Genomic DNA, 26,179 nt, shown 5'->3' with positions numbered 1-26,179 from the left:
CAGTATGTAACAATGTTTTATTTTCCTTTCGCCTATTTAACAAAAACAGACAACATTTCAAACAGTTCAATGCAATATTGCTGAATTTATTACAAAACATTTACTTGTACATATGAATTTAAATTAAATACCGAATAATAATAAAACAACATCATGAAGGGAAAATACTAGTTACTTGTATCTAAAAATGAAGGAATTAAAAAAAAAAAGACAGAAAACAAATAGACTCACAACTATAATGTTTATAGCATGCAATATTAAAGAGTTAAACATAAGTAATAAACTTAATGACCTCTACATGACAATACACAAATTTTGACTAGAGGAATGTGTTCATTATTGGTCCCTAAATTACATATTAGCATGACATACTATCAAAGTAAGTTATTTTACTACACAACATCAATAATAACATAAACACGCAAGTTAGTCGATGTACAGTTTACATGACTCAAACATATAGTACGTTGACCAAAACTTAATGGTCATTTTGTGCAACTGAAAAGTAAAAAGTATTGATTCTTAGTCTTAAATACTTAGAAAAATAAAAATGTAAAACAGTTTGTATAAATAAGTGCATTATCTCCAAAAGCAAAACCAATAGCATGTTACAAAGCTGGCAGTGATATATGCTGTTTAGTAAATTGATTCATATCTTCAGAGACTCTAGAAAATGCTATCCATTTAACCTGACTATATTTGATGGTAGGACATATTTTTGCAATCTGTCACACAACTTAGAAATTGTACTAATTATAAGATATAAATAACATTGAGGTAATGCAATATGGTTCACAATCTTTCATACCTGATAAAATATTTCAGCTGTGCCTGGTATGGATTTTTAATAACAATATCTATTACAAGTACATATAAATGTACATTATATTATTTTATGGAAAAGCTCTAAATCAGCATCATAATGTTCTTGTAAGCTTTTACCTAGTCTCCAGTTTTGTCACAATATCTGTTTAATGCTAAATGCTATGTCTAAATGACAAGAAGTCCCATTCGCTGGAAGTATGATTATGTTGAGTCATAAATAGCAATAAATAAACATTTTAAAAAAAACAATCGGTGTTGTGCAGTGAAATAAATCCTGAATTATCCTCATCATTTTGCTTCAGTAACATTAGTTTTAACAGACATTTTGAAACTGAGTCCTTTTATCTCAAATTTGCATGCTGTTCTTTGACTCCTTGAACACATGATGGAAAATAATGCTGAACACATTGCAATCTTCACATAGCCTTTTTCAGTCTCCTCAAGATGCACGTAAGAGTTTCATTGAATAATGTAAATTTCTAGGTATCAATTCCACAACTGATACCTCTTCTAATTTCTTATACATGGGGATCTTTTATTGTTGATCTCATAGATGTATTCAACAGTTGCATTCGGATGGAGTTGACTGTATTGATTGAAGATTAATGCTTCAAAAACAATGAAGATTAATGCTTCAAAAACAATACAATTATCTTCTAAATAACAACAACAGGGACAATAAAATTAATCCTTAGTTACACATCAGCTGTCTGGTGATGCTTGAATACCACTGTTTTCTGTAGCACTTGGGAATTCATACGTGTCTGGTTTCGGCATACAGAATTGCTCGCTAGAAATATACATAGAAGTCTGCTTATACATGTAATATAATGGTAATCTTTTCTTACTATCAGTACATACTTTCAACACCTTTGAAACTACACAATTTAGTTTTTCATAAAAAGAAAAAAGCCACATAAGAGCTTCATTGACTGAACTGTTTAAGAATTAAGTCTTTTAATAAGTAGACATACATAAGTTAGAATCGTTAAAGTACCTGAGTTCTCTAAGAGAAGCTTGTTGTTCCTCTAAAATCACAGCATTTCTTCTCATCAAATTCTCTATCTGTATACTGTCACTCTGTAGAACTTGAAAACTGTCAACAGAGAATTACATATAATTTATGGCATAAAATAGATATGTATGTGTCAATAAAGCTGAATATGTACCAGTAAGATATCTCTTTATTCTGATCATAACTATATCAACTGTAAAAATGAAAGAAAAAAGTTTGGTCCTAAATAAATTTGAACTTAGAGCTTTAATAGGTAAAAACAAATTCCTTCCAAACAAAGAGTGTGGAGATCCAAGAAAAAAACTTATGATTATTATAAGGATTAAATAGCTATTTTCAGTCATTCATGCATGTATGAATGGATCTCTGAAAACAGCTGTTTAATCCTTATAATTCTATCCCGGCATTCAGGAATTTTTTTTTTTGAAATGTGTTGAACCAGTAAATCTATTTATAGAATCTAATTCCGGCACAGTTTAATTTTGGGGCAAATTTACTTGTATATTAGATTTTAAGCATCTATAAATTTCTTTCCCCGAGCTGATAATTACTCTTTGTAAACAAACTAGACTAGTAAAATGATTGTGGATGTAATAAACTATTCTTACGGCTATATTATGCCATTTAAGTCGTTGCCACACTCTTTCGAACTACATGGCCACCATATTGGTTTCAAGTTGACTAGCATTCATGCATGTATGAACGATCTGGTGAAGTTCATGCAAGTATGAACTTTCTGGCAAAGACATTCTCAACCAATCAAAAACGGCAATAAGCATGAAGAATCTTATGATTAGAATTATTGTCATGAAAGAACCCTTAAATGCATGAACAAAAAATCTGATCTATGAAAATCACCCCATTGCATGAGGTTATCTGACTAATAATAAAACATGAAATAATATGAAGTCGAAGGTAATTCCCCGGTAATTTAAATGAAAATATCTAATTTTATACGGCCATACAGTTTTAAAAAATCTCAGACTTGAGTAGTGATTCATGTTTCTCCTGTATTGGTGCCAGATAGGCTGGAATCAACCCAGTAAAGTGTAGGTCTACTTACTCAGATTTTAAACTCATCAGTGTTACAGGATTGTAAGAAGATCTTGGTTGAGATTCAGCTTGCATAGCTCCTAGATGGCTGGCATCTACTGGCTGTCCGGTCATATGGGGAATTACTTCTGACTTCAATCTGTCTAGCATGTCTGTGCATCTCCTCTCCATCTTTAAAAAAATTATAAAATATATGTGAGTAAACATAGGGGTGATTTGATTCTGTCATATAAATAATGGCATAATGAATCAGTTCGTAAAAATACTTGTATTGCTGAATAAAAAAAAAATGAGTGTTTCATATAACCCTACCCACCCTAAATTTTTTGTTATTGTCTCTTTTCAATAAGAACTGTTAAAGTCATAATGTTTATACTCAATATTAACATACAATTCGTAGCCTTATGACCCCTGCCTCCACAAAAAAGTTGAAGTGCATAAGTCCACTACACTTTGCTGAATCAATATGGTCATCCAATATGATCAACTAAATATGGTAACTAACAATCCAACCAAATTTGAACAAAGTCTGTAGAGGGGTATCAGAGTAGTTGTATCTACAAAGTGTTCCTATAGTGTAGCATGTACAAATTCAACAAGTACCATAACTCCAGTCAAATTTGTTGAATAAAAATGGTCGCCCAACATGATCTACATTTGGTGACTAACAATCCTACGAAATTTGAACAATTCTGTTGAGCAGTGTCAGAACAGTTGCATCCACAAAGTGTTCCTGTATGTAGCATGTACAAATTAAACAAAGTCCCATAACTCCTGTAAAATATTTTTAAATCAAAATGGTAGCCCAATAGGATCAACCAACTACATATGGTGAATAACAATCCTACAAAATTTGAACAAAATCTGTAAAGCGGTTTCTGAGGATTGTGACTGGATGGACTGACACCAGTATTTTTTTTGTCCAAAAATTAGGAAATAAAAAAGAAATTTCTACCTTTCTACCTACCCTATTTTGTCAAAAGGTATAACAAGAACACAAATATAATTTGTTTGACCTAAGTAACAAAACAGTGTATAAACAACTTCAGAAGTACTGATGATACACACATAGACCAGTCTTCACAAAATGCATTGATTCCATAGACTTATTTAAATATATTACAATTAAAAAAAATCGTTTATTTGGGCTGAAAATCTGAAAATTCATGGTGCTTGGATTGTCACTTCAGTTCAAATCTAATGTCAAATTTGCACTGAGAAATGTATAATTGCTTTAGTTCACCATTTAAACACGTAGTGGGCTGAACGTTCACTTTTCTTTGCAAAAACTTCTTAAAGCCTGGAAGACCCAATCTAGTTACACAAAGATACGATAACATTTAGCTTACAAAGCCAGAAATCCTCTGACATGAATTTCGACATGACAGACTTGTAACATTCACATAAAGATTTCAGTTACTAGAGAACCAAGAACAAACAAGAATGTCAAATAGAAAACAACCATACTTTACTGTGGAAAAAAATACAGGTAAAAGTTCTATTGTATAAAGAACTATTTCTATCTTGTCCTAATGGCATATTTACCTGCTCCATCCTGAGACTGAGTTTAGACTGACAGTCCAATACACTTTTAATGTTCTGGTCAACTTTCCCAGTTCTAATCAAATGTTTGATAAGCATTCTACAAATGAAAATCTCTGTTATCTACACTTTCTCCTAAGAATAATGAACTTCTTTATATTAAAAAGGTTAATCATGAAACTTTACCTAAAATAGATATTACGTTGAAAATCTATCATATCCACTACAAACCTGGACTTTCAAGCTCATATACAATCTTTTCAGTTTTCGTATATTACTCCAATATTCCTTTTTTGGGGGGTCAATTTTTAAGTTTGAAGACTTAATGGGGAAAAAAAGATATAGTGGAGTTAACAATTTATTTTTCTATATTAGAAAATTGTACTTACGCTATCTGCTTATTTGTAACTTGGTGCATTTTAGCTGTATTCTTCATACAGTGGTCATTCATAACATATTCTAATTGAACTATAAATTGCTGCATTCTTGACCTAAATACAAATGGAGTTACTAAATATAACCAAAAACATCTTAAAATAAAAACCTTGGCAGTACTGAAAGGTGAAATGGTAATCACAAGACTATTTTGTTTGCCAACAAAAATATACAGTATTTGGAACAGGTACATCAGAATATAGACATAGTTTTAGTAAGATTGATGCTATCTACAGTAGTCTGTTATTCATTAAGTTGTATCTGTACTCCTACATGTGTGTTTTCCAATAGTGAATAAAATGTTTCACAGAAGGCAGCTTGATAAGACTACACAGGTCAAACCCTGAATATTTTGGAAAAGTAGGGACACACCATTCAAACATGATACAGCTCTAACTCTAAAATTTGATTGTAATTAGACATTTGGCACAGGATAATAATTTGACCAGAAGTCAAAGTGGCCCTTTTTTACCCCTTATTCCTAAATGTTTGTGATACAATTTCAAAGAGCTCCATTCCCTTTCACTCAAGACTCATCCAGAAATAAGTAAAATATTAATTCCTGGTCCCTTTGTGGCCCTTTATTCTCAAAAGACTCGAGTCACAACCCCAAAAATCTCAATCCCAGCCTTCCTTTTATGGTATGGCATCATATTGTACAATTTTAAAAAGTGATTTTTTCCCAGTCTAGTTAGTGTCCAGATATAAGGAAATTGCTTGTTTCTGGTTCCTTTTTGGTCCCTCGTTCAAACAAAGGTTCAAACTTACCCCAAAATCATTCCCAGTATGACATAGTGGTAGATAATATTATGGAACAATATCATAGACTTCCACATGCTTTTACTGGAGTTAAAAAATTCTTCATAACTTGTTTCAGTCTCTTTTTGGCCCTTAATTCCAAAATGGCTGGGAAAATATCACCCAATGTCAATACGAAACTTCCTTTTGTTGTTTGATACCTTGTGGTAAAACTTCATAAAGATCAACCAAATAATATTAAAGTAAACACAATAAGCCAAGTGTCCATGGACCAAGACTCAGACACCGACAGGCCTCAGCATTATATGTCTACAGTAACTTAGTCATGGAGGGATGGACAGACTAATTACCTGGTAATACAGGGTGTACACTGTTAGGAGCTATGAACCTGGAAGTAACTGTTCTCAAGAATTATATTTGAGGAATCTGACAAGATTTACAGTTCCCAAACAAGAGGCTCCCAGGAACCTGAATCCCTCAACTGGTTAAATTTTTCCTTTCAAAAAGATTGATTGATTGATTGTTGGGGTTTAACGCCAAGCAGCAATATTTCAGCTATATTCTAGCGATGAACATGAAATGGATAATAAAATGAACATGAAATGATGAAATGAAATATGGGATGGGACAGAAGGATAATGGGGTCAACAAATTTTGCCACTGGAAATAGGGAGAGGTTGGTAGGGTTGGGCAATTTGCCTCCTGTGGCGGAGCCCTATAGTTCCTACTCCGGGAGAATACCACAGAAGGGTTCTTCAACGTGCGAGGAATGTGGCAACTTTCCCAACACATTGCACCACTATGGTTTGCGGTCAGGTTTTCCATATAATGGCCGGACAACCCCAGCATGTAACATGCCAGGGTTGCCCCATTCCACCTCTTGGGGCACACAACCCAGTTGCTCTGTGGGCAGAGTGCCCTAGCCACCAGCAAGGGTTCTGAGCACTGTTTAGTCGCCTTTTACGACAAGCTTAGTGCTGCTGCAAGCCTATTCTTTTGACACCCGGACCCGCACGGGGCCCTTTCAAAATGACAATGTTTTGCCTTTCAAGAGCAATAACTCTTTGTAGGCCTTATCATAAGGATCATTTCAACATTTCTGAAATTTTTCAGAGTTTTCAAGATATTGGCTGAAAATAGTAAAAAAAACCCTCATTTTTTCACCTTTCAAGGTCAACAGTTCTTACATGGAGTCGTCTGACAACTTTGATGCCTTGGAGACTTTTGTGGGCCTTATGATAATAATCATTTCAGTAATTGAAAGAATTTGGATAAACCTAACGGTTTTGGAAATATATATGGGAAAAACTACTGTCTGACCCCTATATTCTATTTTTAGTAACAGCGGCCTTGTTTTCTGACAGATCAACAATCCCCACATCAATTCTATGAAGGATACCCCAAAAAACATTCTAACTAAATTTGGTTCCAATTCGTCAAGTAGTGTCAGAGGAAAAGAGTTTTGAAAATTTTTTAAAGACGACGACAGACGACAATGACAAACAACGATGAAGGACGACAACAACAACAACGATGGATGCCAAGTGATGGCCAGGTAAGCTAAAAAGTTAAAATTAAACATTCCAAATAACATAACAAACCTGTCACTTCTGTGAGTAAATTCCTCTTCTGGTGATATGTATCGTTTCTTCCTGTGGTCTGCAAATGTTCTGTAGATTTCATATATCTTAGAACACAGATGTGATGCCTTCTGCACACTGGAACATAATTATACAAATTGTACAAATGCTGCTATGGAAAAATAAATATTTTTTCACTTTAATACCATACATGATTTATGGGAAGAACAAATTCTGCTTAATAAAATTTTTTTTTTTCTTTGTTAAGTAAATGGAATTATATCAAAAGAACCAGATCATTAATAGGATATACTGTAATTGTGGAAAGGATGCGGGTACATAAGGCGCTGTAGCGCCTACTAGAAGAAATGAAATTATCTCCCTTTAATAAACTCAAAATTGTTCCATTTTTTAAATTAAAACACTTTAATTCATCTTCATTCTTAATGAAATCAAAAGAAAACATTTATTTTGTTTATAAAAGAAATAAAGTAATATGCATATTCAATTAGCATATGTTGAATAAAGTAAAAAACAATTACATCTTAGTGATATGTTTTACGCAATTTGTTAGACATATGTAGTAACAAGATGTGGTGGAAAACCTGGTCATAGAAGCATACAAGTACAAAGTATTTCTCTTCTGTTAAATGTCTATCTGTTGTGTGTGTGTTTTTATCAATTCAATATAATATAATGCCATATCATACCTGTAGTATTAATACTTTATAGTTTTGCGTTCTAGAATCAGCTAGAAAAATGTTGTATCTAACTTTTTTGGCTTGCTCATAAATTGAGCTTTGAAGCTTCATATTAAGGAGGTATATATATTAACAAATCTTAAGTGCCCAATGTAACAATTTGTTAGGTAGTTTCGAATTGGTGCAGTCGCGCACTTAGCCCTGTAACTTCTACATTTTATAAAGCTTAAGGCAATTAATCATTTTTGTCTCCCCTTCCGTAAAATATCGTTTTACTTGAATCAAATTTGTATAAAATTTTAAAAAAATATATAAAATCATTGAGTCTCAGAGTATGTTACGCTGAAAATAGAATCATCACATCGAGATGGGGCAATTATACAAATCATGTGTTACTGTTTCTCCTCAACTACATAATAACATTGCATGAGTGGCTATTTACATCTTCATAACTACTTAAAAGTCAATAATGATTCTCGTGGTTAACTACAGACAGACAGACAGACAGCCAGACAGACAGCCAGACAAACAGACGGATCCCTGATTAAAGTTTTAAATGTTTTCCGAGTACAATACATTTGTACCAGAAAAATAATAAGCACATACATGCACAAATCATTGTTGATAAACTTATCAATACTATTAGTTAAATCAATAATTTCTGTAATATTTGCAAAGTTTTAAAATATATAAATGAGAAAAATAAAAATGAAACATTATTTTATTAGAATTGATGAATACGAATAATTGTAAATTAATGTGAAAAAGATTGAAAAAAAATACATCTATATAGGTAATTAATCTCCCACTATCGGTCGTTCTCGGCTTGAGCCTCCCAACATTTTATCATACATTCTTCAATGGTTTTGTCAGTCTCCCAGTGAAAGCTGGTGGGAGCTTAAGTTCTGAAGCTTCCAAGATTTTCGCTATTCATCAGTCAAAATAATGGGGATGAAACTGGGAAGGTAAGAGGCCCAGAGATGACGCAATTCAATTTTGGACAAAAGTAACAGTGGTCTCGTTTTGTAGAGTTAACATCAATGCAAACTGTATCTCAGCTAAAATACATGAAAGCTTGGCATATCTTAAATTCAGGTTCGAAAACTTGTTTCAATAAATGTCACATGGATATTCATACCACTAAACCTCAGATGGTTCACAGTCAGACCATGCTCATTTAACCTGAAACCTACATGTATAAGGTATTGAGGCACTCCATCAAATCTACCACCCGCGACGTGCCTGTTTTTGTTTTTTTTTTCTAATATTTTCAAGAGGCGGATAACAAAATTTTGAAGACATGGATTAAATACAAACATAAAACAGAATTAAGCTGACTAAAATACAAACAACTTCGTTCACATAAAATCTAGATGCTAAAATTTACATTAAATATTCGAAAAACCGACAAAAAGCTAACTGCAGACAACAATCAGCATGAAAGGACCGCTTGGCACTAATATATTAGACCTGTTATAACAAATACTAAAACTAAATGTCGGCTATTAAGCACAGACCTTTATTCATAAACATGAAGAATTTACATGTACATCCATGCTCCTCCTGAGCAGAGCATCATAGCACTTCCTCAGGTAACAGCTTTGATATAAAAACGGGTACTAGTATTTTAAGTGTCTACGTGTTTTTTGGCGTATGTGTAGGTGTACACTAAATATGAAAGAAATGTTGGAATATTTACTTAATATACAAGAAACTTAAGCAACAGGATTTTATACACACAAAATTGTGTAAAATTGACCAGCATTTTGCATATATTAAATTTGCAATATCGAATACATGTAAGGACATGTTTGATATGTGTGCATTATAAATGTATATGTATTTAAAGATTTTTCCCGGATAAAGAAAGCAGTTTTGAAAGAATTTCGTTATATAGAACTGCACTTAATCATTGTAATAGATAAATACCCAGAGCCTGGATTTTTTTTACAGGCAAACAATGCAAACTGCTTTTAATTTCTCTACTTTCAAAATAAAAACAGAAGCAATTAAAAAGCTTTATTCGCGCTTGATATATATTATAACAGTGTTTCCAACTTTGCCCGATCACATAAGGAAATAAAATGCTTTGCAGCATTTATTACAAACAAAATTATCTTTAGACAGTGTGCTACAGGTTTCTATACACTATAATGCTAATACAAGCTCATTTAAAGCATTTCATTTTTGTACTTAGTTCCACGCAAAAATAAATCATAATGTAGAACGATCTTTTATCAAGGAGATTTATATGGATATTAGAGTAAAAAGATATTCAAAACTATTGGATTCAAATATTAATTCCATAGATAAAATCCCACGTAAAGGACAGCAACGCGGTTCAAAGTATATAAGTGCATTCACATACATGCATGCATGTTCATAGCAGCGGCTATATCAAAATTGGCGTCTGATCAAAGATTATTTTAGACTTTTTTTCATTCTTTGGCATAAAAGTGAGATGAAAGCTCTTTAATTAATATATCTACTCCACTTGCTACATTGTAATTAGAATGGCCAGGTGCTTAATCATGTGACAGTTAGCTAGGTCACATGATACATGTACAGGTAAAGTTGGACTTAGTCATTTTTGAAGCGATTTTAAGTGTGATTTTCGAAGGTTTTTTTTGTTAAATGCACATAGAGATCCAGCGTTAACCAAAAAATCCTTTTTCCTGTAGAAAGACTATATAAATGCACACTTTCAGTTTCAATCTTTTTTTGGTTAACGCTGGATCTCACTACAAAATAAGTGGCAGAAGGGTGATAAAATGCTACTTTATTTACAGAATAGCCTTCCAGGCGATTTTTGTGCATTCGTTTCTGTAATGTTACTCTTTAAATCACAAACTGAATGCATAAAATTGAAAATTTACAATATGTATTACATTATTATTTAGTTTTCTTCCGAATTGATGATAATTTTTTTGGCAATTATTTCAGTAGGCAGAACAAGGCCTTATGGACCCTCATCCTTTTCACTAACTTTGTGTCAAGAAATTTTGGGGAAAATACCTCCCTCCCCCACATCCCTTACTCCCATGTGAGATGACAGAGCAAATTGTGAAAATAACACCCCATGATAAAGTCTACATTAACATTAAAAATAATAAAGATTTGGAAAGTGTCAAAACCATGTTGTGTTTTTCCTGTATTTTGATGTTAGCTCTGATCAGTAATGAACCTTACCATCTGTCCTCTGTCATACATCCAACACAGCTGGTTATTGCTTCCCTTTCCTGTTCATTCACCTTTTCTACCAGAACACTCATATACACTTTGATCTCCTCTGTTCTGTTTTCAGCCTGAAATTTGACAGAGTTGTTTCATCACTACCTAAGTAATATTAAATCCCTTGTAAATGTTTAAATGTGTATTTCAGGGATGTAAGCAAAGTATAATTAAGTAAAATTAACTTTGCATTCATTACAAAGGAAATATGTGTTTGATTATAATTTTTCCTGAACACTCATGCAATCCTAATTTAATACTGGAATCTGTACCTTTTGCTGTGTTTCCCTTGGTGCCTGATCCCTGAGAGTTCCTGCTATGTCTTCTATGTATCTGCTAGCAACCATCCTCAACCTCTCATCAGCAGCTAGACTAGAAATGCTAATTAAAATACTGTGTATAACAGAAAATGTTTTGTAGAATGAATCTGTCCTCTTTTTAGTCTCTTCCAGTAACTTACACATATCTGGTACACAGTTGTTAATCCTCCTTGTAATCCTTTGTATGTACTCCCTACAAAAGTGAATCACCACCAGATTAATAATGTAGTTCAAGGAGGCAGACCTGGGATAAGGGACTTAACTCTTGAAATCAGTGATATGTTTGTATCATATTCAATTTCACCAAAGCCTATCAGCTTTCATTTGAAACAGAATGAAATCAGTCCAAATTATTTTGATGCTTACATAAGATTGATTAAAATGCTGACCACAAATGTTCAAATGATTTGTAAGAGTTGTGTCCGTTACCTTAGGTCTGCCTCCTTAAGTATGGTATAGAAATTCTAGCTGTTTCTTACAAAGCAGAAGTGTGTCTTAGTGTTGATTTTCAAAGTGTGATTCCAGAGAAGTAGAATTCTTTTAGAGTACTTGGTAACTTCATCCTCTTTAACTAACATCTTCATTTAAGTAAACCCAAAAAAAAGGTGAAGTTGCATGCATTGTCATACTAGGCATACTCCCACTCATATAGTAAGTTGATATGGGAAAGCAACTATGACCTCTTACAATGTATGCCCAATCTTTATGAAGCATATATATATAAAGATAGTTTCAAAATATCAAGTGCCTGTGACCAGTAGCTGAAGAGAAAACAGTTTCAAAAGAGATCTACAAACAGAAAAACCCACAAGTGTATAACAGTATGCCCCCTTCTTCTGAGCGGATTATAAAAAGAAAAATATAGCTAAATACTGCCTGCAAACAAAGTCTGAAGGGTTAAATACCCATGTCTGTCAATACACTATATTGTAAACATTGATGTTTAAAGCTGCAAAAATGCAATAAAGTGACATACACAGTTCAATCTCATACTAACCTGAGACATCTTTCAGCCTGCTGCATGAGTTCCTGTAATACAATAAGATCTTTGACCTGTAGTTCTATAAGGTAAGATACAGCTGATGACTTATGTCCAATGTGGCTATCCTTGTCTAGTACTTTACCTTCTATTGGTAACAAGTCTGGTAAAATGGGATATTGGGCTGGAAAGTAAGAAATATATTGATAAATTGATTAAGTGATTGATTACAGTTTAATGTCTTATAGCAAAAATTTTTGACCAATCAAACATAGAGAGAAATTGTTCCATTTCTTTCCAGAATGAGACTGAAAGTAAATGAACAATTTTCTCTCTGCATAAATTCAACATGATACAAAACTATCTTTATTTTACTTGTATTGACATATAATATATTTATTCACCCAAGCTTCATGTCAAATCATTTACTTCAAAATCCGCTGTTTACCTGTCTATCTAGTGTCAGAGAAATTCAGTTAAAAATCTATTTTGCTTACGTATATCTGGAATCATAATTTTCTTGACATCAATCCTTTCTTTATTGTATAGAAACAATTGGCCATGCAATATAGATGCTGGATAATGCAGGACTTCACATGTTATATCATTGATAATTTCCTCTAGCTCTCGATTCTGGAACAGAATTAGCTGTTGTCCGGAGGGAATATCTGATTCCATAGCTATCTTCTCCTGTACAGCTGCATATCTAGATTTCGAAAGGCAGAATACATTGATAACTGTGCAAAATGTACATTTTTTCAATCAAGGCTGGGCATGAAAATAACTATTTAACAGGGATAGTGAAAAATTGCATGAAATTCTATTATCAGTTGATAAAGGGTGCTTCCAGGTGGTGAGGTTCTTTTTGCAAGTAATCCTGGAAAAAATTCTTCATGCCCTAATAGGGATCAACAAGACTTCTTACTCTAGTGGGCAGTCGCTTAGAAGTGGCTCCTCAACCAATCTTTTACTGATTAAATACATGTATGAGTGGATATGTAATGAACATTTTCAAATTTGTTTTGCTACAGCAGAATTTTTAAAGCTACTATCATCTGACAAGCTTACAAAAGAAAATAGTGTTATTTGATTAAGATGTTGTTATAAACTTAAGGAGGTAGACCTAGGGTAAGGGACACAACTCTTACAAATCATTGGAAAGTTTGTATTCAGCATTTTACATCAATCTCATGTAAGCATCAAAGTAATTTGGACTGATTTCATTCTGTTTCAAATGAAAGCTTGGTAAGCTTTAGTGAAATTGAATATGATACAAACATATCACTAATTTCAAGAGTTATGTCCCTTACCCTAGGTCTACCTCCTTAAAATATTTCTAAAATAAATTTTGCAGTTGGAAATAACTCATTTGGGCATGAATAAGAAATTCATTCATGACCTCACACTAATAATTGTTTTTACCTATCACATTTCTCTACATATATTTTCAGGTTAGATCCCACACTACAGTCATACAGTCTAATAGTTAACATGTCCTTTATTTTAAACACCTCTCTGAAGAACTGATCAAATGTCCATCTTTTTCTCTTATCACTCTCCAACATGTTTGCAAGCATCGATACAACTAAACACTTAAGCCCTCTGAAATAGAAAAGATTACATACACATAATTTATAATCTATTGTCATCTAATTCTTCAACATTTGTCTATACAAACAGTAAACCTGTGGCAAATATTCAAGTTCCAAAACCAAGAATTATTTTTAGTGGAAACATTGTTACTGTCACAGTATCTATTCTAAAAGTCCTTTATTTTAATAGATAATTATGAAGTAAATGATTATTGTACTAACACTTAAGTTAAGGACCATAAAACATATTTAGATCACTGTTCTAGCATACTTTAAATGAATAAATTTTGAAATTATGTTGAATTTTGAAAAAAAAAATAGATAAAATATCACCCCCTTATAGTTTTTACTACATATACACCTTAATAATACATTCAACTTGGCAATCTTCACTGATCCATTCATGTACCATAAAAATGATTCCACACAGTTTTGTAATAAAGGAAATCTATCATTACAAGCTTTGAGAGAGCAGGAAGAAAACTTACAGTGACAGTCTACAAGTACCAGGTAGTTCTTTACTCCACTCTATATCACCATTCTGATATCTCTGTATCCCTGATATAACCCCTGATTCCTTTGTTGATGTTATCAAAAACCTATCAAATAATAATGTGTTAATTAGTTAAAAAGAACTTCTATTCTTCTTTGCTGACCTCTAGAGTACTCTAAGGTTTTCTCATATATGATGAACTTCCAGTTTACATGTATATACTGTTCATTTGTAAATAATTCACATTTTGTTATTGTGAAAGTAGAGAGAATTGTTATCCCTATATATTAAAACTCACGTATTAGCAAAAACATTAATATACTGATGTTAACCTCAATACTGCAAAAGGAGTAACAAAAAATTGAATTTTTTCGATAAAACTGTATATACAATAAATATTGTTTCCTGAAACGAAAAACAAACTTTTAAAACATTACTTTTACTCTATAGTACTCAGAATACCTTTGTAATAACTTATAATAAATTATGTATTTACAACTATCTTGAAATAATGCCGAAACAAAATAAATATCCTAGAGTCTTGTCCCCACCTAACCAAATTTTTCAACCTCCTTGATTTTTTCCCCCAATTTAGGTCGATTTCTTTCAAATTGAAAGCATTTTTCACTTAAATTGATAAAATTCACCCGCATGTTCCTAATTTTAAAAATAATGTTGGATGAGAATCTAGGAATTTTGTTTATGATGGCCTAATGCCATAATGGCATTTTTTTATCGAAATACTCATACATGGTTTGACTATTAGATCTGCCACCATAGGGCTGGAATGGAAGGTGACCAGTAGCAACATGGAAGATCGTTACCCCTAACGACCATATATCTACACTTGCATCAAATTCTTGATATGGCACTGAATGTCTGCGTAGAACTGCTTTCTCATACATATTAGGATCCTATGAAAATAGACAAATATATCTCATATCATCAGTTATGGTAATGAAGGTAGCAAATTACAGAATCAATATAAATTGCATTTCTGAAGAATTTAAAAGCATTTCTATCTTTTGTTTCTGTTTAAAACAGGTGTTAATGCATACTTGAAAGTAGTTAACCTTATTGAAGTTCATTGAGTATTCATTAGACAGAAATCTTCAATGAATCATGATTTTTATAAAAGAAAAAAAAGGTTTGAAAAATAATTTTACCAAATATTCTTCAGTTCCATATATGGATGTGAAATTCTCTTCATCTTCCAACTGTCTAGCAGCACCAAAATCAGTCAGTTTATAAATTGATCTAATAATTTAAAATAAACACGAAAAATGAAACATTAATAATTATAATATCTTTAAGACATATGATTTCATTTTAGCAAAACAAATCCCTAAGAGTTTGACAACGAAATGATAATTTTTAATGTGCAACTGAAAACTGCCAAATGCATTTAACAAAACAAAGAATATTCTCTTGCATAGTATAAAATAAAGTGAAACAAAAGTGTTATAATGTATTGCTTAACACTTAAAAGTCTTAAATGTCAAATGACAGATACAAATACATACTGTCCAGTATCATCAATAAATCTCATTATATTTCCCGGCTTTAGATCTCTATGAATAATTCCCATCTGTCTTAAGTATTGCATTCCACTGGCTGTAAGTAAATATCAGTTATTCTTCAAAAGCATCAGTCAGTTCAAAGAATGTAAAAAAGTGCATATTTTTTCAAAGTTTGGAACTGGTGCCATTTGGAAGATGAACTTACTGCTTCCTCTAACTACAGTTAATTAATAAAAAATGAATTTCAATCATTTTAACAAAGTTAAAGCTCTTTTTACAGTTGGTGATTGTAAATTGACAATAATTGAAAAAAAGAGGCCTTACAACTATTTTTTATGTATAACCAAGGTGATACTCTTTAGCATTACTGAACAAGAATATTTAAAAAAGTGTATTGTTAAAAAATTAATGACAAATTGGTTTGTTTGTTTGTTTGTTGGGGTTTAAATTGGAAACTAATAGCAAATGATAGTATTGATACAGAAGCCATTGGCAGAATCTTACCTATGTCAAACAGAACCACCAAAAACTCATCTTCTGGCAGACCATAGGAATACTTAGGCTGGTCTAACATTGAATAAAGACTACCTCCTTCACATAACTCCATCCCCATGACATAATTTCCTGAAGGGGACTGAAAAAAAAAGCCACATATAATTTTACAGGCTAATGAATATGTATCTACACATATAGGATAAGTAAGTCTCATCATCTACTATTCAAATGCATGGGGATTTGTCAAAAAGGGTTGAGTTAAGTATTAAAAACAAAACATTTTTTATTGTAAATATTACTGGCAAAAAATAACAAATATGTATTTCTGCTTAATAAAACGGCGAAGAAAAGCAATAAATGGGAGATTTTGCATTGCAATGTAGCCTTTTGAGATCCTAGAAGTTAACAATAAAAATGCAGATCTATCTCTGGATTTCAATACATTCCACATTTGAAATTCTGGTAAGGAAATTAAAACAAGAACGAGCCTTACAAGCCCTATCTGAAAGAAAAATTATTAAACATCAATTATTCATATCACTCTTCAAAATAAATCTTAATGTAAAGTGTAATTTAAGACAGGGATAGCGCTGGGCTCCACAAATGTTGGAAAGTGCAATTTTTTATTTGATCTGCCGACAAAATTTGTCCACTGGCGATTTTTTCGGTGCCTAGGTTTTGTATATTGTGATTGACAGGAAATGGGGCACACATTATTGATTAAATCACCTACACTTCTCTCAGGCAAGTGCCGTCAGATCACACTTTCTGGTTGAATGTCCAGGTAAATTATGTTCTGGTTAACATTGATGATTGGTTCAATGATCCAAAACATGATGAGGACTTATAATTATCAATTACGATGATTTGTTAACATAGCAATTATGTGTAATGAGGTGATTAACAGCTATTGTATTGTTTTACTTGTTTATATTTATTTCTCATGTTTGTGAATATTATTTTAATAAAACTGAGAACCATGTCAGCCTTTTTTAAGTCCAAACGTAAATCCAAGCGCAAGTCCAATTTTAGAAAAAGTTCAAAAGATAATTCAAATGCATTTGAAGTTCCAATCAAAGCATTTGATGATTTTCTAAATAATGAGAGAGAATTTCACATATTTAATGAACCCCTAAGTGTGAACACGTAAAAAAACTGCTTGTCATGGGAAAGTGTAAATTAGATTTTTCATTGCCGACCAAGTCGAAAGTCAAAAGTTGTCTGCATTTGGTTTCAGCCCTGCCAATACAACCAGCAGTCAACTAACTACACCTAATACACCTGTATGTTCAGCAAATTCTGTTTGTGAAATTCTTAAGATTCCTAGTACCTGTAACTTCATGGAAATTCTGGCGTCCATGGTTAAGAATGAATCCAGAAAAGGTAAGAAGGTTTTCAAAATGTTTTCAGTTACGAAATTATGGCGTAATCAGTTGTAGTCCATTTGAAGAATTTGGAAATTATATTCAATGTTTTCATGTACAAGTTAAGTACCTTCTATCTATGTTTTTAACATGTATTAAAAATAACTAGTATACAGAAATTGTCACAGTCTTTTACATTTTTGATTAAATCCTATCTAATTATCAAGTTCAAGACTTACAGTTTTTGTAGACTTGTAGATTCTTCAAATTAACAAGTTTCAAATGCAGATTTTTAAAAAATTAAATACATAGTTATTGATTTCACAGTAATATTTAAACCCTATCGGAAATGGTGCTGGGTATGAACCATGTCTAAGACTGTTGTATTTTTTTAAGCATTGCTTTTATATATATTATTGACAATATTTCAAGGTATATTTACAATAAATACTTATTCTTGGTTTTTGAGCCCCTGTAAGGATTCACATTTTGTTTTTGCCTTCAAAAACATATGCTATTCCCATTCCAAGTTCAAAGGTGTATACCTCCCACAAAATTCAGTGGATCACCATTACCTAGTAATAATCACAACTACACATTATGTTCCAACTACCTACAAAGTTTCATAACATTTAGTGCAGTAGTTTCAGAGGATATGCACCTACTTAAGTGTAACAGACAGTCAGACAGATTGGTCAGATGGAAAGGACAAAAACAATATGTTTCCCAACTATAGTGGCGGGAGACAGAACTATGTCATTTTTTTTATACTAAATTCAAACCTCAATTTTTAGTGTAAAAGTATTAAAATTTTAAACATTTCTAATTTCTCATTTAGTGTTTTCTAAATTTTTCATTTTTGCACTTATTAAAGGAATGAATGGGCCATTGTGTGAAAAATGGTTTTGGAAGATACTGTTTTTTGTGCATTTTTGTCCACTTTGAAAATAGCAAAAATTACTACACAGGTAAAAATACTATAGTTATGGTGATCATCACACATTTGCAATTGTCTTTTAAAATCTCTTTTCTTTCAATTACACACTGATGCTCTACTTGGCACTTACAAAAAAGAACCATAAAATGGCAAACACTTTTGATGTCCATATTCATGTACATGTGTGTCAAATGTCTTGTTAATGGGTCTCACCTTCGCAGAACTTTAAATTATTACCATATAAAATTAAATAAAGACACACTTAACCAAAAACAAAAAAAAAACAAAAACAAAACTTTTGTCAACCTTGTTTGCACTTTAAGGCCCTATATCTATTTTGATTGAAACATTTAAAAGACCTTAGTTAAGAATGACTTACATCTCTTTCCACACCAAATATCTGTATGACATTTCTATGTTCAAGTTTTTTCAATAGATCAATTTCCCGGAGAGCTACTGAGGCAAAATGATGAGAGACACGTTCATGAAAATACTTCACTGCACACACACATCCTTCAGGCTGAAAATATAACAAATACTTGTTGAAAACATCAGATAATGTACAAAAATTAGTGTCATTTGTTCTGCAAGAGACTTTACTAACTTTACAATCTACAGTGCTGAGGTTTAGAGTATATAATGCAGACCTGTCTATGCTATTTTAAAACTCAATAATTATGACCATATTTGATAAAAAATGATCAGTAAAATCCTGTATTTTGTGATTTTAAACATAAATATTATGGAGAGATTTGCAATTTGTATATCATAATTTGCAGTCAAATTTCATAGAAATCACAGAGAATCTATAAAGGTAAACACTTCTGATAATGTTTATTAATCCTACCCTTCGTCTGGCCTTGTATACTACAGCTGTAGCACCTTTACCTAACACATCCCCTTCGTTCCAGCAGAATGTTTCGGTAGATTTCCAGTTTTTATTGTCTTTATTAGATAGTGACATCTGAAATGGAAGCATTTGAAATTTATTTATGTGTTATACATGCATTGGTGTAGTGTTTAATGCAGAACTGACTAAGCTACCAATTTTGCAAAGAGTCAGCATATATCTTTCTCCAAAATAAAATAACATGATAGCAGGGTACTCTTTGATATAACTACAGGATGTCATATCCTGAACAGTTGGGTAACTATGGATACACCATTAGTCTATACATATATGAATTTCAAGTCACTACATGTACCGGTACCCCAAAAAGCAATACCAGCCTTCCTCAGTTGGTATGGCATCTTGTAGCACATTTAAAAAAAATCCATTCACTCAAGTTATTGTCCAAACATCAGAGAAATCGCAACTAATACATAAACGGAAAAACTGAGAGTTTTATTATGATTTACAAATGAGTAACTGTCAATGCAGTTGTAGTAGTGAACTACAGTAATTGAAGTTATTGGTTATTGGATAACACATGAACATAGTCTATTGGTTGCTCGTTATTTGGGCTCAGAGGCATTACGTTCTCGTTTACATCAAAATTCTAGTGGTCTTGACCTGTTTTAAGAAAAAAAATAAAAGAAAATATACTGCATAGAATGAGGAGATGCTAACTAGATAAACAGTATTGAATACTTACAATAATGACTTCATGTTGTCAAATTACTGTGATAAACTAACAATCGGCATCAGCTATTTCTAAGTTATACTGTAAATTGGTCTCTTCAAATTCTTAATAGAAAAATATTTTATTTACATGATTTAATCAGATTAAACAAGTTACAAACTGCATAAAATATACACAAATACATACTAAATCAAATTATACATACAAACTATTTTGTGATAATTAAAGTAAATGAAAATTTTCTTCGAACTATAATTCTATGGGAAATAATTAATTCAAGATATTTTCCTTTGCTAGACACACATGCTTTATTCGATGGATTATGGAAAACAGTGTTATTAAGTCCAACATGTACTTGTTTCGTATACATTTTTGTGCCTTATGAATTTATTACAATAGTTTTAAAGAATCAATGGATAATGGAGTATGGTTGAATATACACTTATCTATCAGACTTTATTGCAATGTTGGTAGGTTCAAATATTAAAACAAAGTATTATTTTGCTTCAAAAGTTTGATATTCAATGAATTTATTAAAACACTGATCAACATACCTTTGAAGAAAATAAAATCTCCTCACTTTAGTGACATACCGTAACTTTTTTCGGTTTTTAGCCATGTCAGATTTTGCTACATTTGATTTTGTACACTCACAATAAAATGTTTAATGACATCTGTGCTCCTTTACTTGCTGACCTATTCCTTCACTCTTATGAGGCTGACTTTATAGCTGATCTGATCAGAAAGAAAGAATATCGTTTGGCTAGATCCTTCAATCTCAGTGTCCGCTATATAGATGACTTATTATCTTTAAACAATCCTAATTTCGGGATTTGATACATCGCATCTACCCAAAAGAACTTGAGATAAAGGATACTACAGACACTGTGAAGTCAGCCTCATATCTTGTTCTACACTAAGAAATCGATGGTAAAGGAAAACTATTGACCAAACTTTATGACAAACATGATGACATTTTTTTCAGAAGTGTCAACTTTTCTTTCATCTGTGGCAACATCCCTTCCGCTCCTGCGTATGGAGTGTTCATATCACAACGCATGCGTTATGCCAGAGCTTGCCGAAACTACGCAGACTTTTTGTATCACGCTAGTACTCTAACAAATAGGCTTATGGAACAGGATTATGTTGCTACAAGATTGATTTCATCACTACAGAAGTTTTATGGTCGTCATCATGAACTCGTGGATCGTTATGGAGTATCCTTCTGCACCATGATAATTGATTTATGCAATGGGTCAGTTTTCCTTTCCTCGTTTGTCTACCCTGGACTTGAGCAACTCGGTGGGTGTTTCTAGAAAAGCAGAGGACGCTTACCCTACCGGTGCACCTGGTCCATGCTCCCAGTTTTTAGTGGAGTCCAAGTTGCTCATTTGCTTTTGTTACTTTGTATGATTTTAGTTACTTTATGTTCTTTCTTGTGTATGTCTGTTTTCCATGTCTGGTCTTCGTCCCTGGATTACATTCTTTTGATTACTGCTATAACCTTGGTTCCCTTGATTACTCTTGCAAGTATAAAGGAGGAGCTGGGTGATAGTAGGGCATTCTTAATTGGTGCACTTATCTCGAAATTATCTTATACTTAGGAAAATAATGCAACACTGCCAGAAAATGCAAAACTAAGACATTTTCAAGGATAAGATTTTTTTGGTTCTCTAACACAGGGTTGCTTCATTAGAGAACTTGAAACCTTATCATTCCTTGGTCATCTGAAATTTCATTGTCTTAATTGCTCTCTTTGCAGTGCTTAAAACTTATCATAAGGAATAACAAGTCATACAAAAGTTTATACATATGGTCATACTCATACAAAACTGAAATATGGTTAATATGCCACAAATATAATTTTGTTCGCATAAATGTTTTCAATTTACTACTGGTTCCATCTGTAGTTCAATATTTCGTCGTTTGTTTCTAACATATTACACAGATATTATACTATTTTTGATTAAAGCTTCAAAGTTATTTTCACCTTAAATACCATATTTACTGCAAGAATTCATCCTCTCACTGTTTCCATAGACCATATGCTCTTCACTAGATTAGTTTATGTAAAGAAATAATTCTACTTAAATTCTGTTGTTAGACTCTTCATGTACTTCCTTATTGGTATTTATATTTTCATACCGACTATTAGCTTTATATTTTCATATCAACTATTAGTAAATTCAAGTGTTGGTTAACAGTGCTTGGATTTTGCTTAATCGAACCAAGAAATACTAATGGCTGAGAGAATATTATTGTTTATTTTATTAGGGAAGGTGACACAGTTTTAGTCAAATTTATATCGGGTGTGATTGGCTCATAACTTTCGATATGACTTCCTGGAGTTTTTTGGGAATTTACGGGATAGGTTAAAGTGATGTAAAGATTCAGGTCACATGGTTTAACGGTCACCGTTGAAGACCGACTCTTAAAGGCGGAACTAAATTTCAGATAAACCACTCCACGTTAGGCTATTCGTACATTATAACAAATAAGTAGAGCAAGCAAGCATAAGAATAAGGTAACATTAAACTTAATTACGTCTTTTAGAGCTCTCAGTACTCGAAATAAGCCATTCGCAATGATTGCTATTTATAAATTTGGAATCTCCAACAATCGGAATTACTCTGAAATTTTCTTTACACTAGCTATAAATAAGTAAATAATCTAAGTGCGAACATTTTCGAGAAGTTCCGAAAAAAAAAGGGATGAAATCTTCCCAATATCAATAACTTATAAGCTAGAAATATTGATTGTCTTATTCATACACAAATAATCTGATATATTGTTTAAATATGTATAGTTGTTGGACCGAGTTTGAAGATAAATAAACAAGGGAAATTAAAATAAAAATTCCCAAATATAATGAAGCATGCCCTAAAAATTGTTAAAAGACGAGTTATTTGATTGGATAACCTGGAAGCCCGGGTAATATTTTCGTTCCGGTCACAGTGACGTCTTCTGTCTTTTGACTGAATATGACGTTATTTAATTTTACTTTTTTACGTTTTTATATTCAAATTTATAAAAAAAAAAATACGTTTAAATTTTTTTTATCTAATTATATTATCTTTCAATATAAATGAACAATGATTAAGTTAATTTAGATAATTCCATCTTAGTTTATATTTTATTAAATAAGTGACATTTACTCATATACTGTGCATTATCCGTCGCTGGTGACGTGAGTCTATATTTTTAGCGATCCTGAGGTCGCTTATGATTTTGACCAGGAAACCAGATTAATTGATTGGACTACTTTTTAAAAAACCAAAACTTGTAATCCGAGCTCGAACCAATTTAAAAATTTAAATTTTGAGTTTTGGCTTGTGAATTATGACAAGCCAAAGTGAAAAAAATCCGTAGCTTATAAAATAAAAACAAATATTTTTTTAATTTTAGAAATACATTTTCTAAAATTAAAAACAATTTTTTAATATAAAAATTCCATGTAATATTTAAATATTAGAAATCAAGTTTTGAATTCTTAATAATAAAAAGTCAATTTATAAGATTACAAACGATGGTTGATTTACTAATATTAGAAAATGATTTTTTTAATATTAGAAATTCATTTTCTATTATTAAAAAAAATACTATAGGATTTTCTAATATTAAAAATCAATTTCTAATACTAGAAATTCATTTTCTAATATCCAAAAAATATTTTTTAATATTAAAATGTATCTATCATTGCTCGTTCTGTGTCGTTTTCTTTATGTAGTACTGATTGACCGCATGTAACACATTTATGTATGTGTCTAGGCGTATTAAATAAAATCTATAAAAGCATAATATTCTCTTAATGTCAAGCTCAGGAGGGGGGTTAAGATTGATGAAATTTATTGAATCGCCCAATCCATTCCAAATTATCTGTTTCATAGAAACAAAAGCTTATATACTATATTAGTGCATGTGTATCAAGTGACGAGACTTTGGTTGGTTTTGAGGATACGACCATTCAAGTTAAAGAGATTGAAGGAAATTCGTATATATACTCATTTCTAAGTTGCTATTCTAAAACTCATGATCATACCAGAAATCACTTTAGAAAAATAAATCCAAAAGAACTTGAGAATAAGTCATATCTCAAATGTTGCAAAGTTGGAAATTAATAACTTGCGTCGACAAAATCTCTACAAAAGCACCGATCCTTTAAAAATAACGATAGATTTGAAACATTTTATTTAAAAACTATTAAACGATGTGCTTCTATGTCTTAACACATAATTCACAGAAATGAAAATATGAAATTTATAACTGAAAAGGGAAGCTACTGACTGAAGTCCCATTAAAAGCAAGAAGAGTACATGTTAGCTGATAAGAGTAAACGAAGTATGATGCACACAGGGACGAGCAAAACAAACTCCGTGAGGTGACCGCAGTGGTTCCGAAAGTGTGAGCAGCTTGTTAACAAAAATGTAATGTAAATATGTAATATAAATTTTTTAATGCATAATTTATCATTACCAGAAAATCTGGTGGAGCATATGTACTATTAGAGACATATAATGATGTATATTTATCTCTCTGGTATTATATTCAAATTCAAATTCTTTTTAGCACAAACACAATTACATAAATTTGCAATGGCTTCATATTATATGAGACAATTACAATGATTGATATATGTAAAGATAACGATTTGTATGTGTACTACAATGAGTTTGTAAGTCACTAGTCATATAATACAATCATTAATAAAGCACAACATTGACTACTCAGGGGCGTAGCTAGGCCTGTTTTAGTTGTACGCAAAATTACGGCGAGGGGTCTTGGGGGTCGCTCAAGGCCCCCAGTGAGTCCGGCAAGACAAAGCCCTGAGGGAAACTCCTGAATTTTAACGATTTTGGAGCCAGTTTTTCAGAGCCTATACTACGTTCATGGTATGCATATGTCATAAATAACCTTTATTTCATCTTTAAAATGTGTGTTTTTATTTTTGTTACTTTTTCCGAAAGTACGCAACTGCGTATTTGCGTATAGGCAGCTACGCTCCTGCTACTTCAATTACCCATTTCTTACTTATACTGGAGATGACCATTTTCAAAATTTTAACTGACTTGCTATTAAAACAGGCTTGCAAATATTGGGATTAATTCATTCAAATCATTTTTATAATAAACGTTTTCAAAATAGATATTTGTTCTTTATATTTTGGACAATAAACCACGAAGTATGTCTTATCTTCAACATTTCCTATGTTACTATGTACAGCAATTACATTTTCTTTCTTCGTGAGGTATAGATAAATACTGGGCAATATATATTATATATTAATATAATATGACTGAATAATAGGCATATACAGGCTCGAGACATTCAACGATGTATCAATTAATTCACAAAACAAAAACTGAAAGTTAAATAAAACAAAACAAATCAAATAAAAAAGTGCTTTATGGCAAAGTAGATGGCAAAGAAAAAATTCAGGATGATCTCTGAATCAGTTTAAGGGAAAGTTGTAGTATTTATTTCCCTGCATTAGGTTGACCAATCGTGTACCCTATTCAACTATTCAGATGAAAGGAAGTAGAACTTTGAAAAGACAGATTGGTGTACTGACAAAGTTTGTAATGATGATTTTTCTGTCTCAGATTCTTGAAGGATTAAAGTTAAAAAAAAGTTTATTTTTTATCCTTCAAAATGCATAGTTTATAGAATTTTAAAAAGACTGCATATTACAAATGAGTGCGGAACCAAAAAAATGCAAAACTTCAGGTACCTTCAAACTTTTGATGGTGGTTGAAAA

General features: G+C 31.9%; 1 protein-coding gene across 5 annotated transcripts; it reads right to left on the bottom strand.

Annotated features, from left to right (window-relative positions):
- LOC148627756 (serine/threonine-protein kinase TBK1-like) lies at nt 1-23,083 on the bottom strand. 5 transcript variants are annotated; one of them, XM_088578195.1, is made up of 21 exons: nt 22,415-22,687; nt 20,979-21,159; nt 20,437-20,528; nt 19,689-19,805; nt 19,221-19,361; nt 16,550-16,679; nt 16,049-16,139; nt 15,692-15,782; nt 15,276-15,439; nt 14,521-14,631; nt 13,863-14,042; nt 12,938-13,146; nt 12,459-12,624; nt 11,414-11,654; nt 11,100-11,215; nt 7,231-7,347; nt 4,825-4,926; nt 4,439-4,535; nt 2,904-3,064; nt 1,823-1,921; nt 1-1,615 (listed from the first exon to the last, which is right to left on the bottom strand). In XM_088578195.1, the coding sequence occupies exons 4-21, from the start codon at nt 19,803-19,805 to the stop codon at nt 1,528-1,530; spliced, it is 2,421 nt and encodes an 806-aa protein (XP_088434321.1). In that variant the 5' UTR covers nt 20,437-20,528; nt 20,979-21,159; nt 22,415-22,687; the 3' UTR covers nt 1-1,527. The 5 variants fall into 5 exon arrangements, with proteins under 5 accessions (XP_088434321.1, XP_088434332.1, XP_088434311.1 ...); XM_088578206.1 differs by having other exon boundaries at nt 21,079-21,159; XM_088578185.1 differs by lacking the exons at nt 20,979-21,159; nt 22,415-22,687 and adding an exon at nt 22,969-23,083.
- Nucleotides 23,084-26,179: the final 3,096 nt, after the last annotated feature.

This window comes from Perna viridis, chromosome 1 (genome assembly GCF_037379345.1).
Source record: "Perna viridis isolate PV_CMFRI_1.1 ecotype Kerala chromosome 1, ASM3737934v1, whole genome shotgun sequence".
NCBI lineage: Eukaryota > Metazoa > Mollusca > Bivalvia > Mytilida > Mytilidae > Perna > Perna viridis.
This window is presented reverse-complemented; position numbering and strand designations above follow the sequence as displayed.

Bases quoted from the DNA above. Each gene is read 5' to 3' on its own strand.
- LOC148627756 (XM_088578185.1), bottom strand. From the start codon at position 19,805: ATGTCACTATCTAATAAAGACAATAAAAACTGGAAATCTACCGAAACA. The intron at 11,216-11,413 runs GTACAGATTCCA...GTCAAATTTCAG, and splicing joins CAAGGGAAACACAGCAAAAG to GCTGAAAACAGAACAGAGGA. The intron at 1,616-1,822 runs GTACTTTAACGA...GTATATTTCTAG, and splicing joins GCTTCTCTTAGAGAACTCAG to CGAGCAATTCTGTATGCCGA.